Source organism: Conger conger, chromosome 7 (genome assembly GCF_963514075.1).
Source record: "Conger conger chromosome 7, fConCon1.1, whole genome shotgun sequence".
NCBI lineage: Eukaryota > Metazoa > Chordata > Actinopteri > Anguilliformes > Congridae > Conger > Conger conger.
Genome location: NC_083766.1, coordinates 61321905 through 61348675, shown reverse-complemented (window position 1 = coordinate 61348675; position 26771 = coordinate 61321905). Strand labels below are relative to the sequence as shown.

The 26771-nt window shown below is 46.5% G+C and overlaps 3 protein-coding genes across 3 annotated transcripts in view; 2 read left to right on the top strand and 1 right to left on the bottom strand.

Moving 5' to 3' along the window:
* Nucleotides 1–137: 137 nt before the first annotated feature.
* rnf121 (ring finger protein 121) lies at nucleotides 138–14016 on the bottom strand. Its single transcript, XM_061250174.1, is given in 11 exon segments — nucleotides 138–454; nucleotides 4027–4128; nucleotides 5322–5455; nucleotides 5709–5764; nucleotides 5767–5828; nucleotides 7969–8076; nucleotides 8600–8754; nucleotides 10151–10292; nucleotides 10954–10991; nucleotides 12381–12580; nucleotides 13479–14016. Coding segments are annotated over 10 exon segments (996 nt in total). The 5' UTR covers nucleotides 12459–12580; nucleotides 13479–14016; the 3' UTR covers nucleotides 138–333.
* Nucleotides 13027–26771, top strand: part of LOC133133580 (short transient receptor potential channel 2-like) — a 20610-nt gene continuing 6865 nt past the window's right edge. The window contains exons 1-15 of the mRNA XM_061249682.1: nucleotides 13027–13357; nucleotides 13572–13713; nucleotides 14031–14186; nucleotides 14579–14742; nucleotides 15308–15393; nucleotides 15766–15965; nucleotides 16085–17186; nucleotides 17767–17897; nucleotides 18169–18416; nucleotides 18464–18531; nucleotides 21067–21787; nucleotides 22975–23184; nucleotides 24423–24587; nucleotides 25620–25794; nucleotides 26599–26771. The exon at nucleotides 26599–26771 is cut by the window's right edge and continues 28 nt beyond it. Of these exons, the coding sequence (XP_061105666.1) occupies nucleotides 13313–13357; nucleotides 13572–13713; nucleotides 14031–14186; nucleotides 14579–14742; nucleotides 15308–15393; nucleotides 15766–15965; nucleotides 16085–17186; nucleotides 17767–17897; nucleotides 18169–18416; nucleotides 18464–18531; nucleotides 21067–21787; nucleotides 22975–23184; nucleotides 24423–24587; nucleotides 25620–25794; nucleotides 26599–26771 (3786 nt within the window). The 5' untranslated portion in view covers nucleotides 13027–13312. The remainder of the gene's footprint in view (nucleotides 13358–13571; nucleotides 13714–14030; nucleotides 14187–14578; nucleotides 14743–15307; nucleotides 15394–15765; nucleotides 15966–16084; nucleotides 17187–17766; nucleotides 17898–18168; nucleotides 18417–18463; nucleotides 18532–21066; nucleotides 21788–22974; nucleotides 23185–24422; nucleotides 24588–25619; nucleotides 25795–26598) is intronic.
* xndc1 (xrcc1 N-terminal domain containing 1) lies at nucleotides 15397–20190 on the top strand. The gene is made up of 4 exons (XM_061250175.1): nucleotides 15397–15965; nucleotides 17329–17398; nucleotides 17767–17897; nucleotides 18169–20190. The coding sequence occupies exons 1-4, from the start codon at nucleotides 15851–15853 to the stop codon at nucleotides 18423–18425; spliced, it is 573 nt and encodes a 190-aa protein (XP_061106159.1). The 5' UTR covers nucleotides 15397–15850; the 3' UTR covers nucleotides 18426–20190.

Below are 26771 nucleotides of genomic sequence, written 5' to 3'. Positions count from 1 at the left end.
ACGGAGTCGGGTCAGTCATATTCAATCACAGCCAATCAGTACCAGTTGATAAGCTCCACCCCCATTCCCTTCCAAAAAAAAAGAAAAAAGAAAACTCCCAAAAAAAAAAAAAAAAAAAAAGGAATAATAATCCAAGATTGCTGGTAAAACATTTCATTAATTTCAAAAACTGATTAGTATGTACCTGTATACACAAGTATATACATATACATATATAGACACACACATATGTATATATGTACATATATATTCGAGTCCATCACAAGGTTCTTTTAGCAGTCTGTACCCAGAGTGCTATATGGCGTCTGGGTGGGTGGGGGGGTGGGAGGAGTTTCATTCCAGGCCTAGGATGTAGTTGATCCCTTGAACCAGGCCGATGATTACAGGTTGCCAGGCAACCAGATACCGGAGCCAATCCAGAAGCTGCCCGTACATCACGTGAGGCCGTTCCCAGCTGAGAGGAGGCGGAGTCAAGGACACAAAGACATAATTATTTAGTCAGAGAAATTCAGTAACTAAACAATACACAATAAACCACAGAGCAAGAAACGGCACATTACATAACATTCCAGACGCTCGTCCACAGAATCCCTAACAACTTTGTGCATCTACCTCCGGTCTCCATGAACAACAGCAACTTCACTACACCACAGAACGTAGTTCAGTAAGCTAACCAATGAAACTACGATACAAATGCAAACTGAGAAACTAGTGCCATTTGCGCTGTAATATTTTTATATGACTTCTATACATTTCCATGTCAAAACACCTTCCTTGTTGTGCTACGAGGTGAACACAGTCCGACAAGACTAGAGGTCTCGAAAGTCCAGTCGTGCAAGAGTAGGGGTCTGAAAACGTAGTCTTAAAAGAGCTACAGCGAGCGTCTCTTCTGATCTTCAGAACGTCGCAGCACTTTAAACGCTTAATAATTTAAACCATTGATCAGCCAAGGAGTCCACGCAGTATCTCGGGGATTAAAGTCTGACGACCGGAAGGAAACTGCGGACCCTGAGGTTTGAGGGGGCCGGAGATTCCCGGTTAGCGAGGTCACCCGGTGACGGAAAACACAACGGACCGCTTTACAGTAAAATGAGCGTTTCCTCTAACGATGTTGTAATTGTCCTTGTTAAAAAACACACACATCTAATGTCGGGAGTCCTGTGATTGGTTGGGTTGCGATCTTTTTTCTTTTTCTTTTTTACCTACTCAGTGAATCGTTAACAAAGCCGACTCATTTGCCAGGCATTAAATAGCCTGGACATTAACCCCGTCACTCGCACTCGCGTACCGTAAACAGAACACCCGTTTTTATTCTAAGAAGCCCGTCCGGTCGCGGTTCCCGCGGCGGCTGTGACGGAACAGACGCGGCTTCTCAGCACACGGGCGTGAAAAGCCACAACATCGCACCGCGAACGAGTCAGAAAAGCACGACCACAGGGCAGAAAATTTAACTCGCACGTTCGAGAAAACAACATCTGCACTGGCAGCGATATTAAAAAACACGTAAAGTAGGCCAATTTCTCCCCGTTACGACTTTTAAAAATAAACCCGTCTAACTAGATATAATACGAACCGGGTGCTTGCCTTCTGATTGGAAATCGGCGAACCCATTGGCTGGTTTTGCTTCCAGGGCCAAAAACGGTTTACACACCAGAAGACTAGAACACAGATGGGGTAAAATCTCAGCTCTGTGACAAATCGTGACCTTGGAATTATTAGTTTAGATAGTTGAGATATTGAGCTTCAGAACTTTCACATGCAGGGCAGTTCTTGATAGATCAAAATGACACCATAAAAGTAGCCTACTCTGAATGTACAGTATCAAAATCCTTGAAATTGCCCTAAAAAGAACATATTTATGACATGATCAACTAATTTCTGTAAAACAAAATTCAGTAGGAAATATTTTAAACTAAAAAACAAAAAATAAAAACGGAAAAACAGTGGACATGAAATGACATGACTTGCGGATCACGGAAAACAGAGCGACGTCACCGCTCCCGTTCAACGTGCTCATGACGTGAGAAGGAATAGCGTCGTCACCGTGCGTGAATGATTATGTGTGTAAAACTTCCTCATTGAGGACGGGTTGTTTTCCTCGTAAAAACAGGCTGGAAGGCGTTAAAGAGGAACATCGTACAGCAGTTGCATAACAGCAGATCGCCATGGAAACCGAATGCTTCTGTCCAGTACACAAATAGTTCCTATTAAATTGATATGAAAGATTTGAGTAATAGACTTAGCAAAGTCGCCCATCACATAATTCAGATAATAATAATAATAATAATGTACAATTCATGCCATTTTAAGGAATTTGTATTTCACAGTGACAATATTATTATTATTATTATTATTATTATTATTATTATTATTGTCACTGTGAAATACAAATTCCTTAAAATGGCATGAATTGTACATTATTATTATTATTATTATTATTAATTATACATACATCTACCCCTGAAACCATACCAACGCTTAGTTTAAATTAAGTGCCCCTTAAAAGGAAACCAAGATCCCTTAATGGTCCATTAATTTCTGCATGCAAAAAAGATCCATTAAAAACACCTCAATGCCTTCATTATTAATGGGAAGATGAATGGTATTTTAAAGCAAAAAAAAATTAAGGGATCTGGACCTGGTTTCCTAGTGAAGAATAACAATATTAATAAAAGCCTAAGCCAGGAATTTTGAATTAGGTACAAGCTACATTCAGCCAATGTCAATATATTTGAACGCTATCGTGTGCAGTTTCAGTGGCTTTGGTTGTTGTTATGACAACTAAAAACCAGAAAGCACGAAGCTTGAAGCGACTACCGAGCTACAGATATACCGTGACTGAACAAAATAGCAAAAGCACCATTCAGCAAAGCCTGAAATAGGGCGACGGAAATTCAGCGAACGGTGACTAAAAAACGACTCGGTGCCGTGATATGGAAAAGCACAGAAGGTACGCCGAAACCGCAATACGCCCACTCGCAGATCGTTGGAGGCCCATCTTAGCTACTTGCATGCTTCATCCACAACACAAACGGCTTGCGTTGACATAGAAACATGCATTTTTATTCATTGTATTTCGTAGTATTACCAGCAAGTCAACAAACAGGATAGTTAGATGAACAACAAGTATAACCATGTAGCGGTGGCCAGGAAAGCCAACATATGGCTCTTAAATTCTTCCAGACATTGTAGTGTACACGTGCATATTACACGATTACTATTATTTGCATTGTAATTAATATATTATTTTTAGTTGGAACTATTCCCTATGGTACCGGAGACCACAAGGAAAGAAGCACTTGCATGATATAAAACCTGATAGGCTCATTTCTGTTTATAATTGTGCAAGACCCTGTCGTAAAAGCTGGTCAAACCAGGTTGAGCATGGAGCCGGTATAACCAGCTGCCAGCTGTTTCAAAGCCTTTCTTGATACGTTTTTCTCAGCAGGGTATAATTGTGTTCATAGTACAGCCTGCAGAAACAATAGCATCGTAGTGCACACACACAGAGGAGCCTTCATAAAAGCCCCGCAGATCTTCACACGCTGCAACGTACAAAGGAGCGGAAAAAACGTATACAAAAACTAAAATAATAACGAGGATTTCCCCCTTTTTGTATAGACCACTAGACCACCCTTCCTCTTTTAGCATTCTTAATTCTCTTGTGATGACTTCTGACCACCATTTCAGGGGATAGTCAAGTGTTTAACCCGATACCGACTCCTTCCTCTTAACTGGAAAGTAGATTCCTGTAAACGCGCGATAAGTCGCAAATCGATTCAGAGCAAAAAAAATAAAAAAATAAAATCTTTAGCTGAGTCACACCGAACTAGCAATTTACCAACAATTCAAGTTCAGTATCTATCCAACATTGACCCATTCAGGAACTGAACCCAATATCTCCAGGTTATAAGCCCAGTTCCCAAACACATAAATGATCAATATCCATGGCAACATGCCCACCTGGCTTACCTAAGTTGCCCCCCCCCCCCCCTAATATTCAGCCAGACAGTGGAGAAAGGATACGGGTTGCTGAACATCCTCTTCAGATCAACCTTCTCTTTGCAGTAGGGGCAGGTCTGCTTCTTACCCACGATGCACCAGCCTCGTATGCAGAACTCGTGGAATCTGGGAGGGGAGGAGGGTTAAGGAGACAGCGGCAGGAAGTGGAGGAGAACCTAGAGGCAAAGCTTTCCCAGCCCTGGTCCTGGAGAGCCACAGGGTCTGCAGGGGTCCCCAGCCCTGGTCCTGGAGAGCTGCAGGGTCTGCTGGGGTCCCCAGCCCTGGTCCTGGAGAGCCACAGGGTCTGCTGGGGTCCCCAGCCCTGGTCCTAGAGAGATACAGTCCTAAAGCAGTGGATGACAGCTAACTGGTCTAAAATAGCTTGTCAGGTCTGAACTGGCCGCCAAGGGCGGCCTGTAGCGTAGTGGTTAAGGTAAATGACTGGGACACGCAAGGTCGGTGGTTCTAATCCTGGTGTTGCCACAATAAGAACCGCACAGCCGTTGGGCCCTTGAGCAAGGCCCTTAACCCTGCATTGCTCCAGGGGAGGATTGTCTCCTGCTTAGTCTAATCAACTGTACGTCGCTCTGGATAAGAGCGTCTGCCAAATGCCATTAATGTAATGTAATGTAAAAGTATTAGAAGAAGAAAAAACAGAAAAGAAAATGTAAGCACCTGACAGGGCTAGGACCCAGAGGCCTCTGGGTGGAGGGCTGGGTTCGCGGCTCCTCTGTTCTAAAGAGTCATGACCTCACAGCAAGAACATCAGACACATGACAATATCCACAGAAATAAATCTGATTCTAAAAATAAAAAAGTGACGTAACGGGTCACATTCTTGCCTAATCAGTGACTTCTTATCTGGCTGTAATGGTCCTGTGAGCATGATACGCAGTGTCAATGTTACCAGAATGTTCTGATCTGGGCCACCTCCACCTGTGCACGCATTAGAATAACAAACGGTGACCTTAAAAGCCGTAAGCATGAGGAAGTGCTTAAGGGGACTTCACTGCATTGACTCAACAGAAGTCATTATCCTCACGGGAGAATACAGGAAGTCATCAGCACAATCGGGCTCTGCAACCTCCAAAGGTCAGCATCGGCTCGGAACACCCAATTCCTCCTCACCTGGCGTGAGAGTGTGTGTGTGAGAGTGTGTGCGTGAGAGTGCGTGTGTGTGTGTTTGTGTGTGTATAGTACATAAGGATACACATGGTTACAGGACAGGCGGTAGGTGTGTGTGTGTGTGTGTGTGTGAGTGTGTGTGAGTGTGTGTGAGAGAGTGTGAGAGTGTGTGTGTGTATAGTACATAAGGATACACATGGTTACAGGACAGGCGGTAGGTGTTCTCGATGATTCCCTCCTCACTCACGTCCACCAGGATGGCCTGACCGCACACCGCACAGATGTTATCAGAGAGGTGCTTAGTGGGCATGCCTGACGCACTGTAATACTGAGAGAGAGAGAGAGAGAGAGAGAGAGAGAGAGAGAGAGAGAGAGAGAGAGAGAGAGAAGAGGAGAGAGAGAGAGAGAGAGAGAGAGAGAGAGAGAGAGAGAGAGAGAGAGAGAAGAGAGAGAGAGAGAGAGAGAGAGAGAGAGAGTGAGTCATGTCACAAGAGAGAGATGCACACACACAGGGTATGACGGTCCTGTAAGGCACACTGGGAGAGATCATGAACTCTTCGGGGAAAGGTGACCTCACTCACCCCCACAGTCGAGGCCATGAAGTCAGCGCACATCTCGGCGAAGTCCCGGCCCAGCACCCGTAGTACAGCCCGTAGAACAGCAGGGACACCCCGAAATCCATCGAGTCCTCTGGCTTCACCCTGGGACAGAGTGGGATGCACAGGAGGGCCAGGAGTGAGAGAGTGTGAGTGTGTGTGTGTGTGTGTCCGAGTGTGTGCCCGTGTGCCCGTGTGTGTGTGTGTGTGCGCCCGTGTGTGTGTGTGTGTGTGTGTGTGTGTGTGTGTGTGTGTGTGTCCGTGTGTGTGAGAGAGTGAGTGTGCCTGTGAGTGTGCCTGTGAGTGTGCCTGTGAGTGTGCCTGTGTGTGCGCACGCGTGTGTGTGTGTGTGTGTGTGTGTGTGTGTGTGCGTGTGTGTGTGTGTGCGCCCGTGTGTGTGAGAGAGTGAGTGTGCCTGTGAGTGTGCCTGTGGTGTGCGCGTGCATGTGTGTGCGTGTGCGTGTGCTTGTGTGTGTGTGTGTGTGTGCCTGGGCGTGTGTGCTGTTATTCTGCACCTCCAGGGGATTGCCTTACTTCATGTACAATATTTCTAACAGGGTTACAAAGAGTCACTAATACACTTCCACAAATCACAGCACAGCTTTCATGTGAAATGGAGTGCGTTAAAATGAAGGCATTTGAGCGAGCACAGTCTAACCCAGCACTGCCCCTGCAAATGAATCATCCGCTCCTGCGAACACGCGATTACACGCGCACAACAAATTCACGGATTGGCCAAATCTCGCAGTTGTGTCTGTAAACAGTAAGTATTCCACTTTGTCCAAATAACGTCCTGCATTATTGCCATTTCACAGTTTTAAAAATGTTTTTGTTGTCTGAACTGCGAGGCAGTAATGGGCACTCGTGTTTTTGGATCCCGTTCAGATGGACACCGGCTCAGTTTAACGAATTAGCACATCAATAATAATTATGATTGTGCTTCCAGTGACCGTGACTCTAGCCATTTACACCAATGGCTGCTCACGGGAAGATCAACCCGCAGAGGCGTTTCACGTCATTCTGAGCTGCTGCTGTATTTCCCACAATGCAGCTTTCTGTCGTCCAATCCCAGACCGTGTGGAGTTCCACGTGTCAATCACAGGAACATCTGGACAATAGCTTTCACTGTTATTAGATACTAGTGAGGTGCCAACAATAAAACATTTCAGAAGCGAGCAGAAAGATCACTTTGCACAGGCTAGTGGAACGACATTGGCTCAGGCGGTAAGAGCCGTTGTCTCATTGGCTCAGGCTGTAAGAGCCGTCTTCTCATTGGCTCAGGCGGTAAGAACGGCTGTCTCATTGGCTCAGGCGGTAAGAGCGGTCATCTCATTGGCTCAGGGCGGTAAGAGCTCTCGTCTCATTGGCTCAGGTGGTAAGAATGGTCGTCTCATTGGCTCATGCGGTAAGAGAATCATCAATTGTACAGCGCTTTGAATAAAGGCGCCATATAAACGCCGCCAACCATTTACCGATTTCATTCCATTTGATTATGTTATGGTTCTTTTTTAACCCACTGTGTCTCCTTCCGCTCTGTGTGAGGTTATAGCATCACTAAATAAATTAATATTTCTTGATTTTGAAAGACCTTATTTCCAGACCAATTCTTAAAGAACGCTTTCTTCATAACTATTCAATTTACTTGGTTCTATTTTTTATTATTCTGATTATTCTTTACTTATGATATGTTCTGTGTCTGTGTACAGTTTTGTTAGTATAAGGCACTGTACAAACACAGAATATTATTCATTACGGTTCTCGCCTTTAGACTAGCAGCCTAGCTTGGTTTAGTTTAGACACGTGAAAATGTACATCTCGGCTCAAAGCCCCCGACTGCTCCTCGTCCGAACCTCTCGAGCATTCACCCTCTCATTAGGTACATGTAATGACACTTCCCCGCCACCAGTGGGCATGCTTTCCCCAATCATTTGAACGCACTTTGTCAGTGACTCTGGATAAAATCATCCGCGACAATGACAGAACGTGAAACGTAACTACAGCTTGAGATTTTACTATAGTAAATAAAGGGGAAAGTGCCTTAAAAGTTACAGCGGGTAATTTCGGACTCCTAAAGGTCAAGAGAGGAATTGCAGCAACAAACACGCTCAAACCGCAACACTGTTTATCCCACCCCTTCGATGTGAACACGCTCGTTCCCTACCCTTACCCCACCCTACACCACACTTTCCCACAATGCACCACGGACACCGCTCATCACTTACCGCCATGCCACACACACACTCACCTAAATATCAGATTGATGCCAAACAAGGTGAACATGACCACACTGTATCCCACAATCCCCGTGGTGTAGCTCAGCTTGTAGAGCAGGAGGAACCATTTGTACACAAGCCTGCAGTAAGGGGGGGGGGGGGGGGGGGGGCACAGAACAGTGTTACACGCATCAGTCACATGACAACTGCTTCTCTCCCAAACTCTTGTTACAGGGCTTTCCAAACTTTCTGGGCAAAGGAGCTGCTTAGTGGGGGGGGGGGGGTATTTCAAAGGTTCCAATGACAAGCTCAGTAAAGGGTAAAAAGTATAGGAATCCTAAAAAATTACGTAGACACGTAAGATTACGTGTAATACGTAGATTACGTATTACACAACACGACTGAATGTGGAAACCGCAACGGGCTCTGAACGCTGTGTGCAACCTGCCGCAGTGCGCTACAGGAGTGATAACTCTGCGATGGGCTAAAGTATTTCACGAGGACGTTTGGGCCGTGTCAGGGCACTCGTGGGGGCGGGGCGTTGCCGAGGGGAGCGGGGCGTTGCCGAGGGGGGCGGGGCGTTGCCGAGGGGGGGCGGGGCGTTGCCGAGGGGGGCGGGGCGTTGCCGAGGGGGGGCGGGGCGTTGCCGAGGGGGGGCGGGACCTGGGCGTGGTGCAGCTCAGAGGCTTCCTGGTGGCCCTGAAGGTGACGAACGCCGTGACGGCCGAGAAGATGAACCATGTGACCAGGAACCTCCACCAGTGCAGCTTAGTGGTGAAGTAGAGCGGGACCACCCACATCTGGAACAGGGTCACCAGCTGGAGAGAGAGAGGGAGAGAGACATTACCACTGTGTGTGTGAGAGAGAGAGAGAGAGAGAGAGAGGGAGAGGGAGAGAGAGAGAGACACACACATTACACCCACATCTGGAACAGGGTCACCAGCTGGAGAGAGAGAGAGGGAGAGAGACATTACCACTGTGAGAGAGAGAGAGAGAGAGAGAGAGAGAGAGAGAGAGAGAGAGAGAGAGGGAGAGGGAGAGAGAGAGAGAGAGAGACACACACATTACACCCACATCTGGAACAGGGTCACCAGCTGGAGAGAGAGAGAGAGAGAGAGAGAGAGAGGGGAGAGGGAGAGAGAGAGAGAGAGAGAGAGAGACACACACATTACACCCACATCTGGAACAGGGTCACCAGCTGGAGAGAGAGAGAGAGAGACATTACCAATGTGTGTGAGAGAGAGAGAGAGAGAGAGAGAGAGAGAGAGGAGAGAGAGAGAGAGAGAGAGAGAGGGAGAGGGAGAGAGAGAGAGAGAGAGACACACACATTACACCCACATCTGGAACAGGGTCACCAGCTGGGGAGAGAGAGAGAGAGAGAGAGAGAGAGAGAGAGAGAGAGAGAGAGAGAGAGAGAGAGATTACCACTGTAATACTGAGAGAGGGAGAGAGAGGGAGAGGGAGGGAGAGACACATTACCATTGTAATACTGAGAAAGAGAGAGAGAGAGGGAGGGAGAGGGAGCGAGGGAGAGAGACATATTACCACAGTAATACAGAGAGAGAGAGAGCGAGAGAGAGACACACATTACCACTGTAATACTGAGTGAGAGAAAGAGAGAGAGAGAGACATTATCACTGTGTGAGGGAGAGGGAGACATTACCACTAATACTGAGAGAGTGAGAGAGAGAGAGAGAGAGAGAGAGAGAGAGAGAGAGAGAGAGAGAGAGAGAGAGAGAGAGACATGACCACTAATACTGAGAGAGAGACACATTACCACTGTAATATTGAGTGAAAGAGAGAGGGAAAGAAACAAAATGTGGCGGTTTAACTCTTTCCACACAGCTAAAGAGGGAGAGAATAAGACAGGAAGACATAAAGAGGAAGTGAACAGGGCTGCCCACAGCACATATCCTCTCATTAAAAACACTGAACCAGTCACAGGCACACAGCAGCTGGCTGCCATCTAGTGGAATAACCATGGAACTGCAGAGTAAAATAATTTCAACCCAATTATTCCAGGACTGAAACAGATGTCTGTCTGTGCAAGAGTTACTCACGTTGTAGGATTTGGGGTGTGTGTGTGTAAGAGGGACTCACGTTGTAGGATTTGGGGTGTGTGTGTAAGAGTTACTCACGTTGTAGGATTTGGGGAGTGTGTGTAAGAGTTACTCACGTTGTAGGATTTGGGGAGTGTGTGTAAGAGTTACTCACGTTGTAGGATTTGGGGTGTCTCTGTTTCCACTGCACCAGCAGTAGCTGGGCGATGACGAGGGTGACGATGAGGATGAGCACCATCTCTGCATGCATCGCCTCGTGCCCCTTGTGTTTGGCGTGCATCCGTGCGTGCTCCAACCTGCACACACACATAGGCACAAACACACACACACAGATGAATACAGACACACACACAGGAACACACACACACACACAGATGAATACAGACACACACACCCTTTAATTCTGTATTTCGGTACACATTTATACAACAGTCCAATATATATTTAAGTAGCTGTCCCTGATGTCATTCACTGGTGAATAATCACTATTTACCTCACCTAGCCAATCACCAGTCACCAGTCACCTCAGATCAGATCAGTTGAGGGAGGGAGTCGGGTGGAGAAGGGGGTCTACTTCAGTTTATGGGGCCCAAAATATTTTTAGAATCATCAGGCAGTTTACAAATAGCCAAAGGGCCACAGGTGGGCGCCAGCTGCAGAGACTCTGGCCAGTCTTAAAAGCCTCTAAAGATGCAGGACTAGAGAACAACAAACAGAATCAACTTATCTGACAGAAGCAGTCTACAGTCGGACGACTGAATGAGTGAAATTAACTCATAACCCTTCATTAAGTTAAAATGAAGACACGCTGCTCCGTTTTAAACATCCAACAATGAACGCTGAGGATGGAACGGCCGAAAATGTGCGGAACTTGACATAGCCTACGACACAGTACAGACTTCATAAACAAAGAAAAAAAAAAAAAAAAAAAAAAACTTCCGGGGAAAGAAGGCTTACCTCCATTTCTCTTCTGCAGAGAGCTGGGACAGGTCGATCTGAAAAAGCAGGAGAGGAGAACCAACATGAACACGCAAATATTCCAAAAATATACAAATGTACCCGTCGAGTGATCTCGTCGGTAATGACATGAACTGGCGTGTGTCGATTACAAATTGATGCAGAACAATAAATGAAACTCTATTGTTCATGTATAATGCATTTAAACAGTCACGGCTATGACGTTATATAGTTAAATGCTGCAATATCAAATTCATAATATTGACTAACGTGTCCTTTAAGGGCTTGCGGAAGTACGGAGGGGTTACACGGGTTTATTTCCGACGGGTAAAGAAAGGAGGATCTCGATGATGCTTCACGTCTGTGTGTGTAGGTAACACATTTGCATCACATTCCAGAGAAAACAAAGCACGTACAACGACCTTCAAAACGACAAATATGTTTTTATCCAAGGACTCGTGCTAATTAGGGTATACCAGGAGGGCGAGTGGCGATTCACAGGTCGCAAGGACTAACATGTAGCGAAATATAACCTTTGCATCCACTGCCACCTCATCCCATTCTGTATCTGCAACCCGGTAATCGCCAAAGATAAGATTGCAGGCGAAAATGTACTTTAAATACACAGGAAGAACTTTAAACATATGAACACCTTTACCTGACCATACACAGCTGAGAATTGCTGAAATCAGGCAACGCTATAACCCCCCGGACCCCATTTGTCATTTGAACTAGGGGCAAGTAACGTAATTTAGGCAGGGGACTCGCCATTACATTAATTTAAACACAAATGATTAGCTAGTTCACGTAAGGTTAGCTTAGTGGTTAGCTGACTGTTACCGAACAGAACAGTTGCAAATAACTGACAAGATAATGGAACACAGCAACCACATTTACGTAGCTTGCCAACTGTAAATATGAGTGAATGTTATGTCACGCGCAATTAGCTACATTTCCAAATCTCGCCTCTCCTTCAAGGCATTAGCTAATTAGCTACACCGCTAACGTCTAAATTACTGTAAGCACAGTCGGCAAACATAAACTAGCTAGCAAGCTAGAGGTTAGCTATGGTAGCTAGCTATTCCAGTTGGCCAATTAGCCCACTGCATTTCAACACAATTTTCGTTCCATTTGAGGGATGAACAAACTACAAAGCTGATCGACTCTTAGACAGTATACGGGTAAAATGCAATCATTCGGTGAAATTGTGAGAAATTAAAATAGATAGCTTGCAAGCAGGGTGTCTTATATTAGCTCCAGCTAGCCACAGGCTAGCTAAATAGCTAGCGAGCCACAACATACAGATTAACGAAAGCAGGGCCACTGGGAACTAGCAGGTCTGAAATTAGTGGGCTCTTCGTTGTCGACCGTTTCTACTATTTTAATCCGCGGGGACGAAAGCTGTCGGTGGGACTGCATGTTCTGACCTGCTGTGCCTCGTCGTGGTGCCCGTGTCCATGATCGTGTTCAACACCATCAACCTCCACCTCAAACACCCCCGCCATCTTCTGGGGCACTGGCGACGCGTCTCTTTCGCCGGCAGTTTCCGGGTTGGGGGCTCGGTCGACCAATCACAAGCCAGCAAGTGCGTTATTGTTCCGTCTGTCAGCACGTCAGGGGCCAATGACTAGCGGCGCCATACATACCAAGGAAGACGGACAGATGGTTGTTCTTTGGTGCTAGTGGTAGCCAATAATCACCCCATGTGTGAGGGGAAATATAAATTGGTTCGCAACATGACCGAAAAACAATTAGCGCTCATTCCCGGCTGTAAAAATAAGTATAAACAGAAATAGCAGGCTTGTCATATGAACGAATTTCATCCCAAACAAATAATACAGCTCTGTAACTGCACTATCTTTAAATTGGTCCCGGGTAGGCAGTGAATTATGATTCTAAAATTAAGTTAACTGTAATTGTCATATTTTTAACGTTTAGGCTGGCACGTTGATGTATGTGTTATCAAGGTATCTCCGGTGCTACTGAAGCTAAACTACATTTCCCATAACTCCTCTAACCAATACAGAGTAAACGGGGTAAGAAGAGGTGTGGTTTACAATGGGTGGCGGGAGATGGAAATAATTTGTCTGTTATTGGAATCTCAGTTCTAGCAATCTGACGTTAACATTAGCCGTGTTGCAAACTATTCATTACTAGCTTCTTTTTTTTTTTTCATACACAGTTGTGTAGTATCAGGACCCCTTTATTGTACAGACTTAACGATGTTTCTTCACGCAAGACCTGGTGTATTTTAGCCACGATGCTGTAAGGCAGCAAACGATAATAACAAGCTTGACATCCCTGCTGACATATGGATGAACTGCTAATGTTATATAGCTAACGTAAGCTAACTACAGTTATGGCTCCTGTAAAAATCAAGGACATCGTTTCGTTTACTTCTCAGGTAAGTCCCATAGCCTGTTACCCTAACTTAATTCTAGTGTATATGCTGCTGCCTATCTTGATATAGCGGTGCATACACTTTGCTCGCTATCTTGCTTAGGACAAGGGGTTGGTTAACTTACGGGGTTGAATTTATTGAGCTGACGGTCAACTCAGATCTGCGTGCAGTCTGATCGCTTGCCGTTGCTGTGCGACGTTTTGACGACGTGAATCAGGACCAGAAGAATTGCGTGGAGAACCTGTGCGGGACCGGGGAGGGCGGGAGACCGTGGCTGTGCAGCCCGCAGGACCGAAGCGGCGTTCTGAAGGTGGAGCTGCAGATGGAACGGGCCACGGCCATCGGCTACATCGACGTGGGCGAGTGCAGTCATTCATTAAAGTTGAAATTAGCCCTTACCTCCTGCGAATTTCCCTGAATGGGGACCGTTGATTTGCTGAAATTATGTAACGTTATCAGTTTATGCCCCTGCTAAAAAAAAACGGCTAAAGCTAGGTTTTGAAACAGCTGGTAGTTGGTTGACCAGTTCAGACCAGCTCCACGCTCAACAAGGTATTGTTTTGAAACAGTAGCGGGTAATTTCAAGATGGGAAGAGCTGGATTTTAAAGCGTGCGTAGTTTGCTGGCTGTGTCGAGCACATTTCATAACGATGCGTTTTTTTTGGGGGGGGGTTAGGTAACTGTGGATCCGCCTTTATACAAATAGACGTAGGACGCTCATCGTGGCCTCTGGAACGGCCCTACGTCACACTGTTGCCCACAGCAACCCTGATGAGCCCGGCCGACTCTAAACAGCAAAAGGGGCGAACAGGGGTTCGAATGTTCAAGAGAGGTGAGCCGATTTTACAAACTTTGATTACCTTATTTGTCAGTTCACACTTTAACCGACAAGCATGGAACTCAATTCCTTTCAACACAATGAGTACCTCCACGGAGACACAACTTCATTCATTTTTTAAATAATAATAATAATTTTTTTTTAAATCCTTCAGCATTAGCATGCAATAATGAAACGACTTTTGAACAATGCACAACACGTGCATTTATTTGGTTGTTATTTGTTATGTATTCATCCTTTTACCTGTATATCTTGTATGTATTTTAATTCACACTTTTTGGGAAATTCACTAGTGCCGTGGCATTAATTGGCTTTTAAACACTGATACCCACTCCTGGTTGTTTACACGGGGCGTATAAACAGGGTTGCGGGCGTCTCTCCTGCAGGGGACTTCCTGCCCGCGGGTGTGGACGAGCTGTGGGACCGGGTTCGAGTCACCTGCAGCCAGCCCTTCAGCCGGCGCGCCCAGTTCGGCCTGTCCTTCCTACGCCTGCGTAGTCCCGAGGGGGAGGGCGGGGCCGCGGGGGAGCAGGGGGCCGAGGGGGGACAGGTACATGCCACCTTAATGTCCTGAGACCCAGGAGTAAAAAAAATATATATCTGACATAATTCAAGCGTCTCGGTTGACAAAAATGTTGCAGTATTTTCAAAATATATGTATTTTTAAAAAGTATTTTCAAAATATATATTTAGTAAAATTTTAATTGAATGTCCCTTATGTTAAGAGAAATACTGTAGCTGTGGGAAGCCAAAATGGAATGTCCTCGCTTGAGGGTGTTTGGTCTCAGGAGGTTAAATCAAAGTTCACAAAATTTACTAAATTCGTCATAGCCATAGAAAATGTTTTTTACCATCCACTTCCTGGAAACAGGGTTTTATGTCATTGTGTACCAGCGGGCGTGTATTTAGAGCAAATGTCTGTCAGTTTTCTGTTCTCCTCCAATCAATATCCTTTCACACAGCGGTGCGTATTCTTCCCCCCCCAGAGCCACAGGCTACGGCTCCGCTTTCCCTCCTCATTTAACGTCAGTCAGATCGACTCCCCGCCCTCCAAAAAATCCCCCAAAATACCTTAATTTTTTTTCTCTCTCTCTCGACCTTCTCTTTCAACGCAGCGGACGCCGGAACAGCAGACATCGAGAGTGAGAGAGTGGCTGTCCAGCCCGGCGGTTCAGAGGACGTTCTTTGGACGGGGGGGAGAGTGAGACATTTAAATTCAGTTCCCAAGCTGGAACATGTCCGTTGTGTTGATAATTTATAATCTCAATAATTTGTTATTTATCTGCTCCAAAAGCAACTTACAGTTGATTAGACTAAGCAGGGGACAATCCCCCTGCAACGATGTAGGGTTAAGGGCCTTGCTCAAGGGCCCCAACAGCTGTGTGGATCTTATCATGGCTACACCGGTGCCTGAATCACCAACCTTCCGGGTCCCAGTAAAAGCACCATAGCCGCTGGGCTACAGGCTGCTGATTCCAGGCTCACCGTGTAACTGACGGGCCTAAACTGTGGTTGAACCCGGGCCCTGATGTCTGAGACGTGAGCGCGGTCTGTTTCTCTGCGTCTTCCTCAGAGGAGGGTCCCCCGGGCGTGACCGCCTGGGCGGGGCAGCGGAGGGCAGCGGGCGGGACGGGGCGGGGCTTAGCCGCGCGGCTCGCATGGTCATCACTGCGGCCCAGTCTGGAAGGCGGAGCCTCCTCCCTAGCCCCGCCTCCCCTCCTAACCCCACCTCCCCCTCCAGCGTCCAGAAACGACCCACCGCAGTCCGTCCAGGTACACCTCACAGAACACAGGACACCTGTACAGGTACACCTTACAGAACACAGGACACCTGTACAGGTACACCTTACAGAACACAGGACACCTGTACAGATACCCCTTACAGAACACAGGACACCTGTACAGGTACACCTTACAGAACACAGGACACCTGTACAGGTACACCTTACAGAACACAGGACACCTGTACAGGTACACCTTACAGAACACAGGACACCTGTACAGGTACACCTTACAGAACACAGGACACCTGTACAGGTACACCTTACAGAACACAGGACACCTGTACAGATACCCCTTACAGAACACAGGACACCTGTACAGGTACACCTTACAGAACACAGGACACCTGTACAGGTACACCTTACAGAACACAGGACACCTGTACAGATACACCTTACAGAACACAGGACACCTGTACAGGTACACCTTACAGAACACAGGACACCTGTACAGATACACCTTACAGAACACAGGACACCTGTACAGATACACCTTACAGAACACAGGACACCTGTACAGGTACCCCTTAAAGAACACAGGACACCTGTACAGGTACACCTTACAGAACACAGGACACCTGTACAGGTACACCTTACAGAACACAGGACACCTGTACAGGTACACCTTACAGAACACAGGACACCTGTACAGGTACACCTTACAGAACACAGGACACCTGTACAGATACCCCTTACAGAACACAGGACACCTGTACAGGTACACCTTACAGAACACAGGACACCTGTACAGGTACACCTTACAGAACACAGGACACCTGTACAGATACACCTTACAGAACACAGGACACCTGTACAGGTACACCTTACAGAACACAGGACACCTGTACAGGTACACCTTACAGAACACAGGACACCTGTACAGGTACACCTTACAGAACACAGGACACCTGTACAGATACACCTTACAGAACACAGGACACCTGTACAGGTACACCTTACAGAACACAGGACACCTGTACAGATACACCTTACAGAACACAGGACACCTGTACAGATACACCTTACAGAACACAGGACACCTGTACAGGTACCCCTTAAAGAACACAGGACACCTGTACAGGTACACCTTACAGAACACAGGACACCTGTACAGATACCCCTTACAGAACACAGGACACCTGTACAGATACACCTTACAGAACACAGGACACCTGTACAGGTACACCTTACAGAACACAGGACACCTGTACAGGTACACCTGGCACAGACAGAGTCCACGCCATTCCACAGTCAGGAAATTATCCCAACTCACCACAACTGTTATTTTTTCCAAGCGTTTCCAAACTGACATCAAAAATAAGTGAATTAATAATACTTTTGTTACTTTCTCTCAGAGGGAGAGGCCAGCATTAACCCTAAAAAGACCAGCAGACCGGTGAAGAGGAAGCCAGTCTCCAGAAAGAGGTACTGCTTTTTACCCTTGCCTAAAAGGTGATTCCACACAACGAATGAAATCACCTTTCATTACCCCCTTTCTCACTTGTTCACCCTCCTCTCAAACGCAGATCTCAGATCCGGGCCAAAATGCTGCTTCCTGTTTATTTCCTGTGTATTTTTTGTGTGATGGTGTGTTGACATGTCTTAGAAAAAGACAACGATGCTATGCTCATGAGCAATGTATTAAACTGAACGTGTGAGCAGTGACAACCTTTCTCTCATGTAAAGGTGTTCAGGTGTGCACACCTGAATAAATTGGTGACATTTGCAGGCCTGGATGTGCCTAAATGAGTTGATGTAATCATGTGCATTGGGCTGTCATTGCGTTTTGCCAGACCTCAGGCCCCCTGCTGGAAGAAGACCAGACCTGCAGCCTGTGAGCAGTCTCTCAGTAACAGCCCTCCCTGCTCTACAGCCCCCCCTGGGGCCTCGGAGGACCCTGAAACCTGCTGCCCCTTATGTGGAGGTGTGTGTGTGTGTGTGTGTGTGTGTGTGTGTGTGTGTGTGTGTGTGTGTGTGTGTGTGTGTCAGTCCGTGCGTGCGTGCGTGCGTGCGTGAGTGAGTGCGTGAGTGCGTGAGTGAGTGAGTGAGTGTATGTGTGTGTGTGTGTGTGTGTGTGTGTGTGTGTGCGTGCGTGTGTGTGTCTGGGAGTATGAGTATGCACATGAGTATGAGACATTACTGAGGTGTTTTGATGACGGTTATTACTTCATTAGAACATTGCGTTCCTCTCTCAGGCTACTTCAGTCCCGAATATTTGCCCCAACACGCCTCCTCCTGCCAGGGGGAGGAGCCAGACGTGGAGCTGAGCTTCACGCCCCCCTACAGCCCCGCCCACAGCAGCGGTGGCCCCGCCCACAGCCCCGCCCTCTACGCAGAGCAGGACCTGGTGCCCTGCCCTGTGTGCTCCTTCCGGTTCCCCTCCTCTCAGATCCATCTGCACGCCAGCAGCTGCGGAGACCCTCTGGAGCCCCAATGGAGCTGGGTGGACTGACCTCTGACCTCTGACCTCTGACCCCCCTGCACTCTCAGGGAAAAATGGACAAAAAAAACCTGCCTAAAGAGGTACTAACACTTGCCATTGTGGTGGTACCTAATGGGTACAATAAAAATGTACCCCTAGCCAGTCATACAGAATTTGTCCCTTTTTAGCTCGTAATTTCAGGGGACGTTTGTGAGAATTGTCCCATAAAACCTAAAAATGCCTTTATTTGTGACAGAGTGTGTCAGTGTGGAAGCTGTGTGTCAGTGTGTGTCAGTGTGGAAGCTGTGTGTCAGTGTGTGTCAGTGTGGGTGCTGTGTGTTAGTGTGTGTCAGTGTGGGAGCTGTGTGTCCAAACCAAGCTGGCCAGAGTAGGATGGGCTTCTCCTGAGGTTTCCTCCTTCCAGGGAGTTTTTCGTTGCCACTGTCACCTCTACTGGCTTTGGGGGGGGGGGGTTTAGGCCAGAGAGAAAATAATTTTGTAAAATACACCGTATAAATAAAAAAAGGGATTTGATTTGATCGCTGTGGTTCACTGTGATTGAGAGAAACACACCACCACATTGACTCCGCCGGGAAGTCGGGGATACCACCGGCAGGTCGGACAAACGAGTCACTCGGTGCCGGTCCATTCTGGGTGACCGGAGACCCAGGGAGCATTCTGTCCTTCATCCTGAGTTCCTCTTCCTCCTCATCAGTCCGTTTGGCGGATATTAGCGAGCATCACCTGGGGAGGGCGGCTGTGGGAAACGGCTGCAAGCCTGGAGGTGTTTTTCTGTTTCTGCAGCTCAGCCTCGCCAACGTAGACCTGCAATAACGACACGCTTGACAAACCTGTAATACCCATCAACTCACCTGTGACACCAACCACCACTTACCTCTCACTGTCTACTGTCTATGTATTTCAGCCATGTTTTTACCATGTTTACTCCTCTGTCTTTCTTGTTCAAAAAAAGTGTTATAAACAATTCAGGGTGTTAAAACACGTTGAAGGATTATGTAACAGTGCCAGTCCAGGTAATGGAAGAACAGAGAGAAAAAGATACAGGAGCCACCACCTTAATTACACTAACGAGGGGGGGGTGATATAGTTGCATCTTAATTGGTGTGTCCTCATGGGGGGTGGTGTCTCGTAGTGTCTGTTCATGGGTGATAATTCCACAATCAAGCAGAAATCTCTAGAGCACAGTAGAACGAAGAACAACACGCTACCTGTCTTCCACAACTGACATCCTTCACTCTGGATACTGACTCTGTTTCGGCTCTGTCGAGTTCCGTAACACCTGTACCTCTCCACACACACCCGAACCGGGCCCTGAAAGGTCCGGACCCCTGAGGTTCTGATGGATATGTGAAGTTCCTGATAGTTTGGGGCAAGAACTTTGAATTTAGGGTACCGAATCCTGTTTGCCTATCGACATGGAAAACCTTACGGTAAGGATGTTTTTGGGAATACGTTTATGCAGTAGTTCATTCATTAGAAGGTTTCAGTCTGGTTATCTTCATGTTCTAAGATGTTCTGATTGATGAAATAAGGCACCGTTAAATGGTTGAATCACAGATGATTGAAATATTAACAATTTTTAGTCTAAGAAATGTGATTCTCTGCATTGTTAGTGAGTGTATTGTACATAGTGAAATGCCGCAAAGCAAGAAGGATCTAAGAAAACAATTCAGTGAATCTTACTGATTTTGATACTTTTTACAATATTCCAATGTTTATTGTAACCCGAGAACGTTTTTGAGTGGATGTCAGGAGAAGGTGCACAGATCACACCCAATTATTCTGCTTATGAACTGTTATGAAAGCACGGTAACGATGTGCTATGTGTGTATGTATTTAACATCGATTGAATGTTTGTATTCTCAGTATATTTCAATTAAAACTTTCTGTCTTATTTTTTCATAATAAAGCCTAACTAGGGATGAGGGTTGGAAGCTAGCAATAGCTATAATCTCTGTGTGCAGAAGATCAGCTACATGAACCTGGTGTAAACTGGCAGTGGTGATGCTATGTCTCTTGGCAGTGTCCCTACGCAAATAAACATTAAATAAAAATGTTATAAAACAGCGTCTTGTGAAGTTGGTCGTCTTTGTATTTAAAGTTTTAATACGATATTTAAAAACATTTTCATATTTAAGATCCTCGAAGCTCTAATGTGAATGATGATAATAATAAAGACAAATAACAGCAAAAATAAAAAATAACAATATACTGTAATGGTAAAAATATGAACATTATTATCAATAATAGTAATAATTGAAGGGGCTCTGTAGCTGGAGCAATTATGAGAGCTTAACTAACGCTAAGAATAATAATGAACAACAATGGTAATGCTATATGAGCATAATAATAATAACAATGATTATTATGATTATTATTTTGGTTGTTATTGTTATGATTATTACTATTGTTATTATGATTGTTATTATTATTATTATTATTATGGTTGTTGTCATTATTATGATTGTTATTATTATTATTGTTATTATTATTGTTGTTATTATTATTATTATTATTATGGTTGTCATTATTATGATTGTTATTATTATTATTGTTGTTATTATTATTATTATTATGGTTGTTGTCATTATTATGATTGTTACTATTATTGTTGTTGTTGTTGCTGTTGTTATGATTATTGTTGTCCCAGTGCTAACGGGCGGAGCCTCTCTCCCCAGCCGGAGCAATGGCGCGAGATCGTGAACAAGAAGATGCGCTTCCCGGCGGAGCTGATCGGGGCGATCCAGGAGGGCAGCGCGGTGCTGGTGAGCGGCCTGCTGAAGACGGGCGACGGCATCATCCGCCAGCTGGACGACTCGGAGGACCGGCAGTGGAGGGAGGCGCTGAACCTGGCCATCCGCCTGGGCGGCGAGGACACCATGCTCGCTCTGCTCGCCGGCGTCAAGTTCGACTTCCGGCAGATCCACGAGGCGCTGCTGGTGGCGGTGGACACCAACCAGCCGCGCGTGGTGAAGCGGCTGCTGGACCGGCTGGACCTGGAGAAGGGAAACAAGATGGACGTGCGCTCCTTCTCCCAGGCCATCTTCGACCAGTCCATCGACGACTCGCAGTTCGCCCCCGGCGTGACGCCGCTGACGCTGGCCTGCCAGAAGGACCTGTACCAGATCGTCACCATGCTGACGCAGAAGGGCCACGTGATCGCCCGCCCCCACCGCATCTCCTGCACCTGCCTGGAGTGCCGCAACGGCCGGCAGTACGACCTGCTCAAGTTCTCGCTGTCGCGCATCAACACCTACCGCGGCATCGCCAGCCGCGCCTACCTGTCCATCACCTCCGAGGACGCCATGCTGTCCGCCTTCCGCCTCAGCCGGGAGCTGCGCAAGCTCTCCAAGAAGGAGCCCGAGTTCAAGGCCAGGCCCGACCGCAACCTTCACGCAGTCTGACCTTAACCGTAGCCCTGCATTATAACATCTGACCCAGCCCTAACCGTAGCCCTGCATTATAGCATCTAACCTCTACCTCAATATTAACATTCATATAACCCAGCCCTAACCTTAACCCTACATTATAGCATCTAACCTCTACCTCAATATTAACATTCATATAACCCAGCCCTAACCTTAACCCTACATTATAGCATATAACCCAGCCCTAACCTTAACCCTACATTATAGCATATAACCCAGCCCTAACCTTAACCCTACATTATAGCATCTAACCTCTACCTCAATATTAACATTCATATAACCCAGCCCTAACCTTAACCCTACATTATAGCATATAACCCAGCCCTAACCTTAACCCTACATTATAGCATATAACCCAGCCCTAACCTTAACCCTACATTATAGCATCTAACCTCTACCTCAATATTAACATTCATATAACCCAGCCCTAACCTTAACCCTACATTATAGCATCTAACCCAGCCCTAACCTTAACCCAACATTATAGCATCTAACCTCTACCTCAACATTAACATTCATATAATCCAACCAAGCCCTAACCATAACCCTACATTATAGCATCTGACCCAACCCTAACCTTAACCCAACATTAATGTGATCTAATCTAACCTTAATCCAACATTAATGTGATCTAATCTAACCTTAACCCAACATTAATGTGATCTAATCTAACCTTAATCCAACATTAACGTGATCTAATCTAACCTTAACCCAACATTAACGTGATCTAATCTAACCTTAACCCAACATTAATGTGATCTAATCTAATTTAACTTTAACCCTACATTAATGTGATCTAATTTAACCTTAACCCTACATTACATAATCTAACAAAGCCCTAATCTTAACCCAACATTATATAATCTAACCTCTACCTCAACATTAACATTAATATAATCCAACCAAGCCCTAACCTTAACCCTACATTAATGTGATCTAATCTAACCTTTACCCTACATCATATAATCTAACTGAGCCCTAACCTTAACCGTACATTATATAATCTAACTGAGCCCTAACCTCAACCCTACCTAGCCTTAATCTGACCGTAACCTTAACCGTAATCTATCCCTAACCTTAAAATAACCCCGGTCTAACCTTAAAATAACCCTGGTCTCACCCGATCACAGCCGCAGTACCTGGGGCTGGAGGAGCTGTGCCAGGAGTTTGCGGTGGAGCTCCTGGGAATGTGCCGGAACCAGAGCGAGGTCACCACCATCCTCAACAACTGCGGGGAGGACGGAGAAGACAGCGAGGACGACCTGGACCAGCAGGCCTTCGAGGAGGGCATCCCCAACCTGTCCCGCCTACGCCTGGCTGTAAACTACAACCAGAAACAGGTAGAGTACCTCCACCTGCCCTCAGCTACAACCAGAAACAGGTAGAGTACCTCCACCTGCCCTCAGCTACAGCCAGAAACAGGTAGAGTACCTCCACCTGCCCTCAGCTACAACCAGAAACAGGTACAGTACCTCCACCTACAACTACAACCAGAAACAGGTAGAGTATCTCCACCTGCCCTCAACTACGACCAGAAACAGGTAGAGTACCTCCACCTGCCCTCAGCTACAACCAGAAACAGGTACAGTACCTCCACCTGCAACTACAACCAGAAACAGGTAGAGTATCTCCACCTGTCCTCAACTACAACCAGAAACAGGTAGAGCACTTCCACCTACCCTCAACTACAACCAGAAACAGGTAGAGTACTTCCACCTGCCCTCAACTACAACCAGAAACAGGTAGAGTATCTCCACCTACAACTACAACCAGAAACAGGTAGAGTATCTCCACCTGCCCTCAACTACGACCAGAAACAGGTAGAGTACCTCCACCTGCCCTCAGCTACAACCAGAAACAGGTACAGTACCTCCACCTGCAACTACAACCAGAAACAGGTAGAGTATCTCCACCTGTCCTCAACTACAACCAGAAACAGGTAGAGCACTTCCACCTACCCTCAACTACAACCAGAAACAGGTAGAGTACTTCCACCTGCCCTCAACTACAACCAGAAACAGGTAGAGTATCTCCAACCATCATATCAGAGAAAACAAATGGACACCAAAAAAACAAGTACAATCAGAAACAGGTATCTCCAACATCCTTGCCCTCAAGTACTATCAGAAACAGGTAAGGCATCTCCAAGAGATGTGAGTGACCACCACAGCGGTAATACTGTTTGCGATTTTGGCTTTTTGGAATACCCACGAGCCAGTGCAAATGGCAAAGTGAACTGTGAACCCACTTTTAAAATCAACAATAGGAGAAACGGGCCGATTCAGTGACGGAGTATGACTGCTGTTTATGGAACTACTGCAGCTCTGCAGAGCGTGTTGCTGCCAGCGGTGGTGTGACAGTGTGAGAAGTCAGTGAGAGAATAATTTCTGTGACATTCAGCGGCCCAGATTGTACCGTACATTCTCAGCCCTCGATAAGGCACAAAGAATGGTGGTGTCGGGGATCCAAAGCGAATCTACTCCCTCAGCACCTGCTGCCTCTGGGCACCCTGAAACTGGACCCTGCAGGGACGGACGTGGCCGGTCTAATTCTGGTGCCCCCTTCTCTCCTGCCCCAGTTTGTGGCCCACCCCATTTGCCAGCAGGTCCTGTCCTCCATCTGGTGCGGACACCTGACGGGATGGAGGGGCAGCCGGACGGCCTGGAAGCTGCTGGTGTCCTTGGGCATCTTCCTCACCATGCCCATCCTCTGCCTGATCTACTGGATCGCACCCAAGTCCAAGGTCGGAGAGCCCTGGGGCCTACCATCCCCTCTGATAGCACTGTGTATCTGGGGCCTACTGTCCCCTCTGATAGCACTGTGCACCTGGGGCCTACTGTCCCCTCTGATAGCACTGTGCACCTGGGGCCTACTGTCCCCTCTGATAGCACTGTGCACCTGGGGCCTACTGTCCCCTCTGATAGCACTGTGCACCTGGGGCCTACTGTCCCCTCTGATAGCACTGTGCACCTGGGGCCTACTGTCCCCTCTGATAGCACTGTGCACCTGGGGCCTACTGTCCCCTCAGATAGCACTGTCATTAGGTCCCTCCTCTCTGGTTGGAGGTGGGTTAATTAGTGAAATCAGCTGGCGTCGTTGGAATGGTTGGAATGAAAACCTAAATACTCTTGGCACTCTATGACAATGTGATAAGGGTGCATTAATTAATATAGAGGAATCTATTCATTAAAAATGACAAATGCATAAACATGGACTAAAAAGATAATTCAAATGTGCAAATCCACAAACATGAACGAATGCATAAATTCACAAGAACTAACGCATTAAGATGAACTTATCCCATTAATTAACATTGGCTAATTTGTTATTTAACATGAATAAATGTATTTAGTAACAAGAATGAATATGAATGTGCATTAACTGAGCCATTCTAAAACTGTATGAATAAACATGAATATGTCTCATGTTATTTTGATGCCTTCATTAATGAGCTTGTTAAGCCTTTTCCATTTACTAACATTTCAGAGACAACTCATTAACTCATTGGTCCATCAAAAATGAAATCTCTTTTACTGGAGGGACCTGACACAAGAACTTTGCCCAACAAATCCGTTGAAAATGAAGTTACAAACATCAAATAGGGAATGAGACCGTAGTTCAATAGTAGTTGGGAGGAAAACGGTGAGCATTGTTGAGCTGAATGGTCTGTTGTCATCATTGTGTTGTGTTGTGTTACGTTGTGTTAACAGAAATTGAAGAGCAGGAAACTTCCGTTGCATGAGGCTGGTTTTGACCCTCTTCCGGTTTTCCACAGCTCGGGAAGATCCTGAAGATCCCGGTGATAAAGTTCCTCCTTCACTCCGCCTCCTACCTGTGGTTCCTCATCACCCTATTGGGCGAGTCCATCACCATGGAGATGTACCGGACCGATTTCGCCTCGCGGCAGCAGAACATCCTGCACAGCTCCTTCCACATGGTCTGGGTGGTGGGTGAGTGTGTGTGTGTGTGTGTGTGCGTGTATGTGTGTATGTGTGTTTCACTGCCGCGGGAGACTGTGTGTCCTGCTGTCCCAAAGCAGGGCTTTCAGAACTCTCTCTGAGTGCACTGGTTTGAGTGTAAGGAGTGTGTGTCTTTCTGGTTTGAGTGTAAGGTGTGAGTGTGTTATCTCTCCAGGGTTTTTCTGGTTTGAGTGAAAGGTGTGTGTGTGTTATCGCTCCAGGGTTTTTCTGGTTTGAGTGTAAGGAGTGTGTTATCTCTCCAGGGTTTTTCTGGTTTGAGTGTAAGGTGTGAGTGTGTTATCTCTCTAGGTTTTTCTGGTTTGAGTGTAAGGTGTGAGTGTTGTTATCTCTAGGTTTTTCTGGTTCGAGTGTAAGGTGTGAGTGTATTATCTCTCCAGGGTTTTTCTGGTTTGAGTGTAAGGGGTCTGTGTGTTTCTGGTTTGAGTGTAAGATGTGAGTGTGTTATCTCTCCAGGGTTTTTCTGGTTCGAGTGTAAGATGTGAGTGTGTTATCTCTCCAGGGTTTTTCTGGTTCGAGTGTAAGGTGTGAGTGTGTTATCTCTCCAGGGTTTTTCTGGTTCGAGTGTAAGGTGTGAGTGTGTTATCTCTCTAGGTTTTTCTGGTTTGAGTGTAAGGTGTGAGTGTGTTATCTCTCCAGGGTTTTTCTGGTTTGAGTGTAAGGTGTGGGTGTGTTATCTCTCCAGGGTTTTTCTGGTTTGAGTGTAAGATGTGAGTGTGTTATCTCTCCAGGGCTTTTCTGGTTCGAGTGTAAGGTGTGGGTGTGTTATCTCTCCAGGGTTTTTCTGGTTCGAGTGTAAGGAGGTTTGGATCGAGGGCCTGCGGAGTTACTTCCTGGACTGGTGGAACTGCCTGGACATGATGGTGCTGAGCATGTACCTGGCCTCGTTCGGCCTGCGGGTCCTCATCATGCTGAAGGGCTACGTCCTGTGCCAGGGGCCCGAGAACTCC

Coding starts and splice junctions, on each gene's coding strand:
- xndc1 (XM_061250175.1), top strand. CDS start 15,851: ATGGTCATCACTGCGGCCCAGTCTGGAAGGCGGAGCCTCCTCCCTAGC. Junction 15,966..17,328: donor ACCCACCGCAGTCCGTCCAG/GTACACCTCACA, acceptor ACTTTCTCTCAG/AGGGAGAGGCCAGCATTAAC. Junction 17,898..18,168: donor CTGCTGCCCCTTATGTGGAG/GTGTGTGTGTGT, acceptor TTCCTCTCTCAG/GCTACTTCAGTCCCGAATAT.